Raw genomic sequence first — 14,483 nt, forward strand, 5'->3', positions numbered from 1 at the left:
ACCATTAATTCCTTTGATTCTTTGTGGTCTCCAAGTGTATTAGCCAGCTTTGGTTGCTGGGACAAACTACCTGACACCTTCAATTTAAAGAAGGAGAGCTTTATGAACAAAGTCCTAGGACAAAGGTCACAGTGGCTGCATGATTGAGCATGGTGAAACAAATCCTAGGGAACCAGTTTTCATGGAGGACCTTCTGGTGTAGAGGCCCAGATGAAAAGCTCTAGTCTTCCGCACTCTTCAGCCTGTGGTGGGTGGGGTCTTGCTGTTCCTGAGATGTGGTCAAGGCATCTCTCTTCTTGTCTCAGTTTATAGTTCCTGCTTTCTTTCTACTAGTACTAATCTCTTCAGCTGCTTCTCTCCCTTGGCTGCAAAACTATACATCCTTTGTTTTCTGGCCAAACTTCAACTTTTTCAAATCTTTCTGCTTTGCTTTATGTTCCTGATTTTCACTACAAATCTGGCTAAAGACAGTCAGCAATTCTCAAGCCATAAACAGAACATTGGGCTGCCTTGAAAATTCTTCTGCCAGATCAATCACTCTACTGCCTTTCAACAGCTTCATACAACATTGTAGGCGATGGAGAAAATGTAGATGAATTCTTTGGCAAAACGTAACACAGGGCTGGGGATTTAGCTCAGCAGCACAGTGCCTTGCCTGGCAAGCACAAGGTCATGAGTTCAATCCCCGGTACCCCCCCCCCCAAAAGTAACACAAATGGCCGCCAGCCCAATTCCTATCGCAGCCCTCATTCCCAGTGGAAGCCTCATGAACCTGGCCTTGATTTTCCTTATCTGTATCAGAATACTGGTTTTCTCTGTCTGGAATCATCCATCAGTCTTTACTTACAGCACTCATGGATTTCTCTAGATTGCTTCTTGAAACTTTCAAACTCCTACCTAAGTAGTTTAGAAATGTTTTAGTGCTGACTTTCAGGAAGAGTCTGGAAAAGTTTCAAGAAGCAATCTAGCAGGGAACAATGCAGCAAAGATGCTCACTTCATGGAAGCTGGGACTAGAAAGACAGCCAGAGAGGAAGAGGTCAGAAACTAGATACAGTCTCCAAGGTCGCACCACCACGACACATCTGGAAACACTTAAAAGTATGCTCTGCTATTCCTCAAGGTGCTACTCAAGCCAATCAAAGTGAAATATCACACCAAATATAAGACAAATACTGTAAATAGAGAATGTGTTCTTCGATAGCACTCACCTGCTCGAAACTCAAGGACATCAGATTGACAGTCTTGATGACTTTCAAGGGCAAAAGCCCCAAAATTAATATAAATAGATGAATTTTCCTGATTTGGATTGATGAGAGTCCATTCACAGTTTAGATTGCTTGAGTAATTATTGACTCCATTATAACCAGGAGAAGTAAAGTTTCCTTCTTGGGCATTTGTAAGAAACCCACCACACACTAAGAAATAGCAACAGAGAAATTAATAGTAAAATTTATGCTGTAAGAGAAAATGCCAATAATCCAAGAGCAGAAAATAAAGTAACAACTGTATTTATTACTAAATATATTTGTCTTTCTGGATGCGGTCTGAGGTGTTGATAAAAGGCGTGTAGACTATGAAAGAAATTTCTGAGTTGATGTAGGAGAGATAGGCAACAATAAAGTTTATTTCCCTATTGGTTTAGAGTAGATGGCTCAGATAATCAGCACCTTTAAATTTGTGCTTGTTGTTCATTAATATTCAATTTAGAAAGGCACCTCTATATATTGGTGGTAAGTCCTAGTAACTTCTGATTAGCAGTTCTCTACTCGATCCCCAAAATTAATTGAATCAAAGTATAACATGGGCTACCAATGAATTTGAAAATTTTATATGGCAATGAATGTCTCTTATACCAATGAAATAATGTAAAAAAGTTTTTAAAATTCATTTTCATTTTTTCTAAATTTTAAAAACTTCACATAATAGCACCAATACAAAGGTCAGAAAATATCAGCAGAGATCATATCTTGCTTGATTATGAATATTTTTATCAAATGTAAATCCTTCCATTCATTTTTTACTGGAAATATGTATATGATTAGTTTTTCATAGTAAAAAGTGTCTCTGGAACAAAGTTACTTTCTAAAACATAGATGGTATCTTCAACACAAAAGAATTCACCAAAGACTGGATCTGAATCAAATTCTCATGGCAATGGAATTATGCTACAATCCAATTAATAGAACTTTTAAAAAAAGTTTATAATTTGAAACTGTACTTTTCTTTCTGAAACCTGAAAGTTTTCTTGTGGGACTGGATTTTCTTTTTATGTGTATATGTTTACTTTATGCTGATGACCCCAGGCATAATTATAGTGGCCAGGAAGGAGAAAACAGAAGGCCCTGCTGTGAGTGGTTTCTGCAGGCATCTAGAGTATAACTGATAGAAAGGAGGTGTATCCACAGCATCCTGCTTTACCTGCATCTTCAGTGGATATGTAGGAAGCACTGAAGCCTCCGTGTGGCCGGGATCCATCTGTGAAAAACACAATTTTCATCGTGTTTCCTGAAGATCTTATTGTGTTGCTTACATTTACACTACTACACAGTTTCTCCAGCTGAGGTGAGATACTTCTAATACCATTGAATATCTGTTGGAAAAATAGTTTAACATTTAGATATGGAATTCGTCTTACAGAGTATTTCCTAGAAGATGAGATTCCCAGCCCAGACTGACTTCCACCTGAGGGAACCCTGAGCTGAAATTCACTAACAGTGAAGGCCCCTTTCCTAGGATCACAGGCCAGGATATTATCCTGGACATACGTTGTGGGTTTAGACTCATTTTAGTGAAAGGAAAATATTGCAGTGATGCCTTCCCACCATGTGGTGACCGGTGAAAACTGCTCTATACTGTGTAAGTGGAGACAATGACTGAGATATGAAGTCAGTGTGGGATGATGTTTACACCACAGTTCACAGAGCTTATTGAGGGTCAGTTCTTTCTAATGATTCATTAGGAGCTTTGATAGTTGGACGAAAGGCATAAATGTTAATCTCTAACGTGTAATGTATGTAATAGCTCAAATGCTTTAAAATATCTTTAAAAGTAATTTAAAAATCAATCTCAATATAAATATAATGGCTCTTTCTTAATTATTTATGGATCCAAAGATTCAGTTTTCTTACTCATTTGACTTTTTAAAAAGTGGACCAATATTATTGACCCCACAATATTAAACAATAACTCTAGTTGCTTACATAGTTATGATAACTGGCAAAGCTTTTTTTTTTTTTTTGCTGCTATACAAAACCAAGTGAATGCTTTAGTATGCCTGCTTTCAGAGTTCAAAAAAGACTCAGAAGAAATAATTAAGGACTGATTCACTAAGTGGTTGATATACCTGTTTTTAAAAGGCTTTAAATGGCTCAGAATTAGAAATAATATGGCATTAAAAGCTCTGCAGAAGGGGGCTGGGGATTTAGCTCAGCAGCATAAGCACCTGCCTTGCATGCAGGCAGTCGTGAGTTCAATCCCTGGTACCGATAAAAACGAAAAGGACAAAAAAAAAAAAAAAAAGCTCTGCAGAAGGAAGAAACATTGTGTGACAAAAGAAGTAAGCTTTATTATTTACTGTAATTAACTATTAAATTTTGCACTCTGGCTTCTGTTTTAAAATTTTCTATTATTTGTTGCACAAACACAATGTCATAGTTTGTTAATCACCCACTCAGACTATGTTGGTCAATCTTCACAACATCCTCCAGGCATATACTAATACTCCTATTTCCAGATCAAGACACTAGAATAAGGAGAAATTTGCAATCTGCAGATGTTTAAAGAACTAGCAACATTTGAAGTGGGCTTCTTTCAAACCATGAAACAAAGTATAAAGAAACAAAGATGGAAAGCATTTCAATCACACTGAAAAGAGGAGTGGGTAACACATACTTAGAATGAAAGGGGATTATAACCAATGAGGCTAAGGAGATGTGTTAGAAACCACGTGACCAGTGGCCTTCAATCCTGACTGTGTTGCCTTGGTGTAGAATCACCATGACTAAAACTCGTACAGAGACTCGTTGATCACACGCACATGACAGCCTTTAGAAGCAACTAGAGTGCTATTTCCATTCTGGTTCTCTAATTTTCTTGTGCTCAGAAACTACAGCTCCCAGAAGATAACTGAGTAGACACATGAGATTTGGGACAGATTACAGAATTTTCTATGATAAAGAACAACATCTGGCATGTCTCATGGTACTACACACTAGGTGGTGTAGCCTTTTGTATTCTTTGAACAGAGTCAGACAGCCATCTGGCTTTGGAGGAATTTAAAGTTCAGTCCACCTGGGTATGGTATTAGGCAAGTAGCCCGGCTCCACCTGCAGATCTTTAAAAGGGCTTGCTTCTTCCCTCCCTCCCTCCCTCTGTCACTCTCCTTCCCTCGTTTGCTCCTGCCTTCCTCTCCTCCTTTCTTCCTTCTCTCTTTTGTGGTAAATGTTCAAGTAACTAGAAGGTAGGCAAAAGGCAATCCTCATCTGAAGCAGAGGGCAGAAGCAAAACAAACATAGAATATATATGCAACTATTTTAAAGAAAAGGAAAGTAGACATCATACTAACGATTCAGAAAGAAATGATTTGTGAGAATGATTCTTTGTTTTAATTTTCCCTCTCCAAGAGAAAAGACCTGGAGATGTGAGATTCATAGATGACTAATTAAAAATCTAAGTCAGGCCCTCCAGTACCTCTTATGAAGACTACAAGTTAACAGCCCAGCTATGAAAACAGTGTTTCAATTTTCATATTTCAACCTTAAACAAGAATAAACAGCCAAAGATCATCAGAATCTAGAGATGTGCCTACTATAAAAAGTAGAAGCCAATAGGAGTTAGTAGTAAATTGAAATGTAAAGGAAAGTGACCCTCCAAAAAGCAATATAAAGTCTCCAAATTATGATTAATATATTCACATGTATGAATATACATAATAGTAGACTATATACATTCAGTAATGGTTAAATGGAATAGTTTCAGATATATAGATTCTCAAAAAATCTATCACCCATGCTCATTTTCCTTGGGAGTTACATGTGCATCTCCTTTACCAAAAAAGAAGAAATTAACCGAGAAAACGAAATGCATACTGTTATAAAGCCAGGAAATACATAGTGTTATAAAGTCACTGTGTAACAGCACTGGGGATCGGTCATGAATAAAACAAAGCCTTGCCCTCAAGGAGTTTACATTCTAGTAGTAGGAAAATAAACAGATGAACAAATAAACTAGGTGAGTCAGTTGGGACAAATGCTGTGACAATGACTGTGTGTTAAGAAATAGGCCAGGTGAGTGAGTTTAATTCAAGGTACTTTGAGAAGGCTTCGTGGGTCACAATTGTTGGAGCAGAGACCTGAAAAAAGAGTAGGTATGAGCCAGGCAGTCACTGACAAAGAAACCTTCCAAACAGACACAAAAGCATGTGAAGGCTGGATATAGGAGCATTTTAAGAACAGAACATTTCAAGAACAGAAACGAGGCCAGGTGCTGGATCCTAGCCAGAAGAGCTGAGAAGAATTTGAAAAAAAAATAAATAGGATCTAGGTGTGGCTACATTTGCCTGAGATCCTAGCACTCTGGGAGGCTGAGGTAGGAGGATCACCAAATTTAAGTGTAAGCTTGGCAGTTTACCAAAGCCCTGTCTAAAAACATGCACCTGTGTGTCAGGGGGAAGGCCTTGGGTTCAATGAAGAGAGAGACAAAGACAGAGACAGAGACAGAGACAGAGACAGAGACCTCTCAACAAGAGAAATAACAGATGCACAGAAGAGGAAGGAGCAGCAGATACTGCTGAGGTTAGGTAGGATATCCTAAGACACTGGACGTTTTCTCTGAATGAGGTGAGAGAACATTAGAGAATGTTAATGAAAACAAAACGATCTAAGTAAGTTTTTCTGTGTGTGTGTGTGTGTGTGTGTGTGTGTGTGTGTGTGTGTAATGGGAATTAATTACACAGCCTTGCATATGCTAAGCAGGTGTTCTATCATGGAGCTAAGCACCAGCCTCACCATGCTCTGATTTAGACTGAAACCATCCTAATGGGCTGCTCTCATTATGGGAGACACAAAGGAGGCAGAAAGAGCAGTTGGAAATTATGAAACAACCCAAGTGAGGGGAGGTGATGGTAGTAATGGATATGATGAGTTGTTAGATTCTTCATATTTTCAAAAGATACAGCCAGTGAAATGTGTATATGGATGTGTATGACAGAAAGGACTCCAAAACAGACATCAAGATTTGTAACCTTGAGCCAGGGATTTAGTTTGGTGGTGTAAGTGCCTGCCTGGCAGGCACAAGATTGTAAGTTTGATCTCTTGTAAAAAAAAAAAAAAAAAAAAAAAAGATTTGTGACCTAAACAACCAGAAGTTGGAATTGTTATTTACTGAGATGACAAAGATTGCACAAGGGGGCAATGGTAATTTTAATTTGTCTCCCTGTACACATTTACAATACATATATGCATAGACCTATGTATACATACGTCTTTGATGGATGTATACATGTAGGTATGCATATATATACTAGCTCATGGTTAATAATATTTTCATATTTGTCATTTACACTCATAGATCTCATTTTCTTTCTTTGCTGATGGAAGCTTAGAATGCTGAGCTCACATCTCTAAACCATTTGAGACTGGCCGCACCCAGGGCAGGTAGCCCTGACCTCGCAACTGGATCCCTCAGTGACTCTGACACAGAACATAACTATGCAGGACCATTCATCTACTTAAGAGTCTTCGTGGTGGCTTGTGCTGTGACTGTGATCTGCTTTAGCTATGTGGTGTCTTGGGCTTCACTTTTCTTTATATCCTCTCGTTTGCCATATGCAGTGATCATTCACTTAAAAACATTTTTCTTCCCCATGATCCTGAGGTATGTAGTGATGGTTCACAGAATCCTAAAGCAGGTTTTAGAATTACTTTGGCAGTTTATCGTGACTCTGTTCTATCAACAAATTTAGAATTTGTCTAAAATATAGTTTCATAGATGGCAATATTCTGACCTAGTGATGATTTATGGCTCATAAGCTTCCTCAACAATGGAATATATCATGTGTGCCTGCACAGAACACTTACAATTACATGCTCATTGTTGCAGGATGGATAAGCTGGCAGCCTCAGGTTGCTGAAAGTCAGAGTGATCCGCCTGCCCTCTTGAACAGTGATTCTCCACTCACAGATTCGGCTGTGAGGATTTGGGTTTGGATAGTTGGGAGAAGTAAATGTTCCAGTAGGGTCCTGTAAATCCCCACCACACTCTGAAAGAAGGGAAAGAACAGGAAACATTTCAGTCATTTTACAATTATTCCTTTCATAAGGAAATTAATATTTAATTCTTCCTCTAAATGAAATGGACACCCTTATTTATCACTGTATGTTTGTGAATACTTTTAGAGACCATTTGTGTTTACTTCTTATCTCTATTAATTAATGTTTGCCTTTGTGGACAATAATTCATGAGACAGCACTTTAATTATCATCAAGGCCCACAATATATGAAGGACTATTAAATACAGTGAATTAAAGAAGGCTACAGTAATTATTCAGATTTTCAAAACAAGATCTTTACTTCACCTCTGTTTGTCAAGGTATTTGTGAATATGAATTCTAGGACTAAGGACTAGGACTAGGACCAAGAGACTAGATTTCTTAAGATAGATATCATAATATAATTCCTATCTCTCATTACAGCTCTTTCTTTTGCAGAACTTATCATAGTGGGAATTTTTCATTCATTGGTATGATTGGTGATTTATGTCCACCTCTCCATTAACCATAAGTGCCAAGAAGACAGAATTGTATTGTGTTTTCCAAACTCTTGTAACCTCAGTGCCCAGCACAGTATTATAGCTGAGAAATAGTGGGGCTTTTAGACTCACCTCCCAAACTGGATTCGAACCGAAGCCTGAACCCTGTGGCAATAAGTGAGCCATCCGTGACAAACCTGACAGAGGCAACATTGCTAGAGGTGTCTATGCTTGGAGGAATGGCATTTCCACAGTATCTACCCAAAAGATGTCCTGTGAGGATTAAAGAATATATTCAGGTAATTGATTGTCTACTTGAGATCTTCCACACTTACAAGGTAAACAATAAATGACAGAATCTGTCTTGTAAAGAAATGGGATTCTCTGGGAAGAAAAGCAAAATATCATGAATAAAAGTCGACATATTCAAGTATAGGAAGATGTGTTTTGAAAAATGCAACCAATTAAAAGAGTGTCTCAGCACAATGAGGAAGCCCTTATTAATTGGTTAAGGGAATGGGCTGAGTCAACAGAGTGACAAGTGTGGATCCGCTATTACCAAAGGATATGCATCATCCTTTCTTCTCCCTACTCATTGGGGGAAGACGCCTCCCCCCAATAACTGTGTGTGGCACCATGGGGTCACCACAGCAGGAGGATGCCCTGCCAGTGCAGTTCTCCTCAGTGTCATCTTCTGGAAGAGCTACAGAATGACAGTTGGGGACTCAGGCATCCCTTGCAAAATGGAAGTATCCAAGGAGAGAATTGATGGCACTGCCCAGCACTGGTGGATCTGAGCTTCACAACAGCCAGTAGATATAATTTTGTCTTTCTTAGAGATAAAGAAACTTCTGATACTGAATAAGTACATGTGAACATGAAAATTCCAAAAGAGAGCAGCTACTTTTCACTGACCAGCTGTATGGTTTTCCCAGATCTCCACAAAGTCTTTTTCACAGCTGGAGGAATTCTGAAGGTTAAAGTCTTCAAAGTGGATGGTGAGATAATGTCCTGCTAGGCCCTGGAGCCGCCACTGACAGAATAAATTATTTGAATATGGAAGTGTGGGGTAACCAATGCTCTCAATGATGCCACTTGGTCCTGTTACTGTTCCTCCACACCGGGCTGCAAAACACAAAAAGTGCAATGTTCTATTGCAGACTCTTCTCTGATTAAACCAGAATATTTGAAAACTTTTGAGTATCAAGAGAATACAAACTGAAGTTTTAATAATCCTGAACATGTTTGGCAAGAGCTTTCCTTATTATTTTAAATATGCTGTTGATGAAAAGAGAAATAATACAAGTCCAGCCAATAATGGGAAAGAGAAAATGAGTTTTGGATGGTGTATTCTGTAATGTGACATTAATTCTCTTGGGTCACTATATGAGAGCTATTAGTTGCAAATGTGTTTCATTTCCAGAACCACCTGATAGATGGATATGCCTGCTTAGTGTCCTGGGTGGATAATTCTAAAGATTGTCCAGAAAGAAGTGGGTCAGTGATGCCTTCCATGTACAGTTTCAACTATCAAATAAACATTGTACTACAGTGACAGATTTATCAAGGTCTGGAAAATTACCCTCCAATTATTTCTTATTAGCTGGATATGATAACTAAATTGAATTTTATATAACTGACTCAGGCTATAACATGACCAATGGTATACATTAAATGTTATTACAATTAGGCTTTCTAACATTTTGCTCAATTAAATATTTGTTTATATAATGTCCAAACTCACCAGATACTTAATCTGTATGTAACCATATTACACTGTAACCATATTAGAGTGAATTTCAATACTCATATTTATTGTTCATTTTTAAAATAAGAAAATCTAAACATTAAAGTAATGTATTTGCTTTTTGCATGGTGACTGATTTGGCACTGAAGACTTAAAGGGAAGAAAAGCTCAACTCTATTATTGATGAGTTCAAAGCCATTGTATTAAATATAGTTGTTCATAAAAGGAATTAATTTTATCAATTAATATAAAATGCATATTCCATGATAAGAGGAAGAAATAAGAATTTGTTTAGATAGGCATATTTTAAACAATATCGGAAAAATATATAAATATTCAAGTTTAATAACTTGAATTATTAAATAGTGTTACTCCAGGGATATAGTTCAGAGCATGATGCCTGCCTAACAATCACAAGGTCATGAGTTTGATTCCCAGTACTGAAAAAAAAAAAAAGAAAGGGAAAGAAGTTAAAATGGATAAATGAGTGGCTTTAAACAGTTACACAATTTATTTATTTCTATCACTAAAATAATTCTTAATATCAGGCAGGTAAAATTAAAATTTTTAAAACAATAAAATGAGGCCTATAGAAAGATTTATTTTTAAAAGAGATATTTTTAAAATTTTAATTTGTTATTGTACCACAAGTTTCATGTTTAGTATTTTAAAATTGTGTTACCTATAGAATACTTGGCCTTGAATCCTGCACGAGTCGAACTGTCAGATCGGAACCTCAAATACAGAAGCTCTCCAGAGGACAACTGGCTACTAGGCAAAGACATCCCACAGAATTTGGAAAGCACCGGTGCCTGCGAATCACCTCCATCCCGCAGCTCGATATAACTGGAAAGGCAGCTAACGTGAGGAAAACAAACACAGTTGTTGATAAAGCCAACTGCTTTGATTTATTTTGATAATGAAAGTTTCACCAACTTTATTCAAGAGTACTATGGAGTCATCCTTTACGTATCATAAGGTACTATGCAGAGCTAGTTTAAGCTTCACATCACTTTAAAATGCTGTATATCTTCTAATGCTAACACAGTCTTTCACAGTTAGCTCAAAAGACAAGTTTTACAGATACCAGATGGGAGAAAGTTCACGGGCCTTCCATATTCTGCAATGGTTTTACAAATATAAAAGCCATTTTCAAATTAATCCCTGTGTGTCTAAACAAAGCCAGTACTTCCACGTAATCCTTTCATACATTTCACAGGACAAAAACAAGAACGCTTTCTTGACAGCTTGGGACCAGAGCTAATGGAGAGTCTCAGCGGAATTGTCTATGTCCATAAAAAGGACAAGTCTTCACCTAATGTTTCCTGAGAAAGCCAAACCAGTCAATTAACGTGCAGTGAGTGGAAGAACAGTATTATGCCTCATGCTGAGAAAAAAAATACGTTCTTCTCTCTAGATTTTTTATCACTCATGCTTTCATGCATATGCATACATATTTCTGCTAAAAGAAAGAGAAAATCATGTAAGATTTCTTGTTCTATTTTGTTCTTACAGATTAATTTTCCTTTGTCTTTAGCATTGTAAGAGTTATTCTCTGGACTGTAATCCTTTAAGGATCCTTATTAAATCAAGACCAGGAAATTGTATTGTACATGCTTTAATACCATTTCTGACACTGGTGACCCCTGGTAAAACCACATAAATTGCCTTTTGTTAAACAGGCATTTTATCATCTATGACATAGCATATGAGACCAGGCAAATAAATACTCATCTTCCAAAGGCACTATATTTTTCCTGTGGGGGGATGAAAAAATAACATAAACCTAAAGTACCACCCTAAGTGTCTCTTAGAGGATGTATCAAGGGTACAATTCTACTCAGCTGATCAAAGAGTGGCACTTGGGTGAAGTTTCCTGGCTGGAGGGAGGCATTAAGCTTGTCCCTTGGTCCCTAGATTTCCTATGTAGTATGACTGCTGTCAAAAGAAATAAATCATTCTGAGACATGACATTAAAAAATATTAACATTGACATGACATGTTAAAAATATTAACATTAGATAGAAGGGAAAACAAAACCAAGTGACCTACTTGGATGTCTCTCTAATATCAAATTGATCTTCAAACTGTAGTCTTACACTCTTTGTCGGAGGAGCAGATATGATCCAGACGCAATCAGTATTGGGCGGATAATTGTTAGGATAGTTGGGGGAGGTCACGTATCCAGTAGGATCAGCATCATGGATGTAGATGTTACCCCCACAGGCTATCAGGAAACATGATTAAATCAATCTCTAGTCTGGTGAAGATGGACACAGTCAACTGCTATCATCATTTTTTTTAAGTTAATCTGTCTATATTTCCAGTCTCACTTTCCTTTGTTCTAGGATTATCTTCATTTTCTTTTTAAGTAAATAAATTCTGAATTTGCTACTGGGAAAGTTATCAGGTGTGTCGTGCGTCACTTTTTAATTTGCCAAGCCATCTATTCTTATTGAAAATTTCATTCTTCCTGAAAGCTAGTAGAATACAATACACAGAACATGCATCAGAAAGTCAAAGAAGCAGAAATACACACCCACCAGTCAGATGAGCATGTAAGTACACTAGCAGTTATAACTGCCACTGGCTGCTCATTTCTGGGGAAGGAAGCAGAGCTGTACTCTTCACATGTTTCAAAACTAAGCATTTGTACAATTCTATGGATATCCATTCATTATATTTTTTATGATTTAGACTGAGGAGCAAGAGATGAAAAACATAAAGAAATTTACTAGTTTTTTTGTAAGAAAATGAAAGATACTTTTATATTTCTTTTTGTAAAAGACATGTTATATAAAAAGAAATTCCTTTCATCTACAAACACTTTTTGGCAATTTTAGCAAATAAATGAGGTAGGATAAATACATTTACAGTGTCAAAGAAATTAACCTATTCAGTTAGCAGCCACGCACACACTTGATCTACTAGATTCAAGCAGTATTTATTTCCACTGTCACTCAGCCACTTGTGCTCACATCCTGAATTTTGTCATTACTCAGAATTACTCCATCTCTGAAATCCTGAATTATAAACCCCTTTGATAACCTGTAACAACCTTGGTCCATGTCTTTCCTTCAAGTTCCCCTTGCAAAGTGTCAGTTTCATGGTTGTTTTCAATTCAAGGAAGCTGTCAACACTGAAAATATCTGATCTACAATCTCAGTTCCACCAAACAATTTGCCCATTACTTTCCATATTAAGTATAATAGCTATATAAACCTTATTACTTAAGTCCACCATTCCCCATTCCCTCTTGATTCTCCGCACACTACATGGAATCTATTTAATAAATCAGATGGCAACCCAATCAACTCGTAACACTTTGTTTTAAGCTGAATACATTAATCTGCATCTCCTCCCTTTCCATTCCCCTGTACATTATTCTCCAGCATCTGTAGGATAGGTTTCCACCCCATTTTGCTCTTCATGGGTATTGCTACATAATTTCTCTTCTATGCTGCTATTGTCCCCACTTCTCATTCTATATTATTCAAGTCTCTCAAGCACACTTCTTCAGGCCTTCAATAGCCTCCAACTTATATACACTTGGATCATTTTACCAATCTTCATTTTAAATTCATGGCACATATCTTGGTTGACCATATCTTCTTTCTTTTCATTTGCATCCCTTAGCTTCTTGGACATGAAGCTGTTCTCCTCCTGTGGCGCTTGGGCTTTCCTGACATTGTTGAAGAGTCCTAGGAATCTTTCCACAGATTTCTCATCTCATTCTTAATAACACCTTCACAGATGTCATGTATACTCCTGACTTAACACTACAACCAGGCTGTTGATGATTCCTCTATCTATAGATTTGGTCTAGGCTCCTCTTCTGACCTCCAGATTCATGTTCCAGCAGATACCAGACTTTGCACTGGACATAATTCAGAGATTTCAAACTGAACATGTCTGACAATGGGTCTTGTCTGGTCATCTAGGACTCATACATGAGTAAGTGATAATATATTGCCTCCTCTGCTGGTGCTCCTCACCATCTTATTTTTCCCCTTAATAACTTTCACCTTATTACATATTATGCATTTTACTTCTCATTATTTGTGCCTTAATACTAAAATTAATCTTCATAAAGATGAATTTTGTTTGTTTGCTACTTTATCCCTGGGATCTAATTCAGTGTATAGCACATGGAAAATTCTGGATAAATGTTCATGGACAAATGTCCAGAAATCTAGCACTTAGATTTATTTATGTTTTTTTCCATTCCTTCTCTCCCCTTAAACATAATGTGACAACCAGATCTACTCAATTATGTATTAATAATCTTGAAATATGCTTTCTCTTCTACCTTCTTATGGCCATTACTTTGGTTCAGGACCTAATAATAGCTTCACTGAATTACTGTTTCATCAGGTCTCTCTTTTTAGACTTTCCCACAGGGATACAGCCACACTGATCCTCTTATCTGATCATGACAGACTTGATTTGGATTAAAATCATTCAACGGCTTCCCATAATCTTCCGGTTAATATCCTTTCTCTGTAGAGTGCTACTCATGGCTCCTAGCACAATGATTTCTGCCTGCCTCATCACAGTATTTAACTCTTTTTGATTATATTTTCCAGTAGCAGTAGGTTCTTTCAAAATTGTGAATGTATTCTATCTTGTAACAAGATTTTCTATATTGTCACATACTTTCTTCACTAATTGGCAAATCACTGTTCATCTGGGACAGATGAACAAAGGCTTTTCTGAGAGACTTTTCTGATCTCTTCACTAGATGGTTCTACGTGGAAACCTAATTTTTTTCACTTTAAAAATATTTTATTTTAAAGTGAATAAAACCAAATGAAATGAAACAGAATAAAGCCAATCAAAACAAAACAATGAAAGCAACATAGGACTCTAGACAAGATAATAGGAAATCAATCATGGCTATCATAATATGTCTTGTTATCTTCACAATAGCTGCCCACACCATCAAACATAGTAAAATTAAAACCAAACAGAATAAAATCAATCAAAA

At 37.1% G+C, this 14,483-nt stretch overlaps 1 protein-coding gene across 2 annotated transcripts in view; it reads right to left on the reverse strand.

Annotated features, from left to right (window-relative positions):
• Cubn (cubilin) overlaps nt 1–14,483 on the reverse strand; it is a 254,814-nt gene that overhangs the window by 62,243 nt on the left and 178,088 nt on the right. For both annotated transcript variants that reach the window (XM_063237874.1, XM_063237875.1), the window contains 7 exons: nt 11,549–11,723; nt 10,179–10,354; nt 8,665–8,874; nt 7,882–8,022; nt 7,079–7,260; nt 2,421–2,592; nt 1,211–1,417 (listed from right to left, as the gene is read on the reverse strand). In XM_063237874.1, coding sequence (XP_063093944.1) covers nt 1,211–1,417; nt 2,421–2,592; nt 7,079–7,260; nt 7,882–8,022; nt 8,665–8,874; nt 10,179–10,354; nt 11,549–11,723 — 1,263 coding nt within the window. The remainder of the gene's footprint in view (nt 1–1,210; nt 1,418–2,420; nt 2,593–7,078; nt 7,261–7,881; nt 8,023–8,664; nt 8,875–10,178; nt 10,355–11,548; nt 11,724–14,483) is intronic.

The sequence above is a fragment of the Cavia porcellus genome, unplaced genomic scaffold (assembly GCF_034190915.1).
Source record: "Cavia porcellus strain 051 isolate PalLab524CR breed Dunkin Hartley unplaced genomic scaffold, mCavPor4.1 scaffold_27, whole genome shotgun sequence".
In the NCBI taxonomy this organism is placed as follows: domain Eukaryota; kingdom Metazoa; phylum Chordata; class Mammalia; order Rodentia; family Caviidae; genus Cavia; species Cavia porcellus.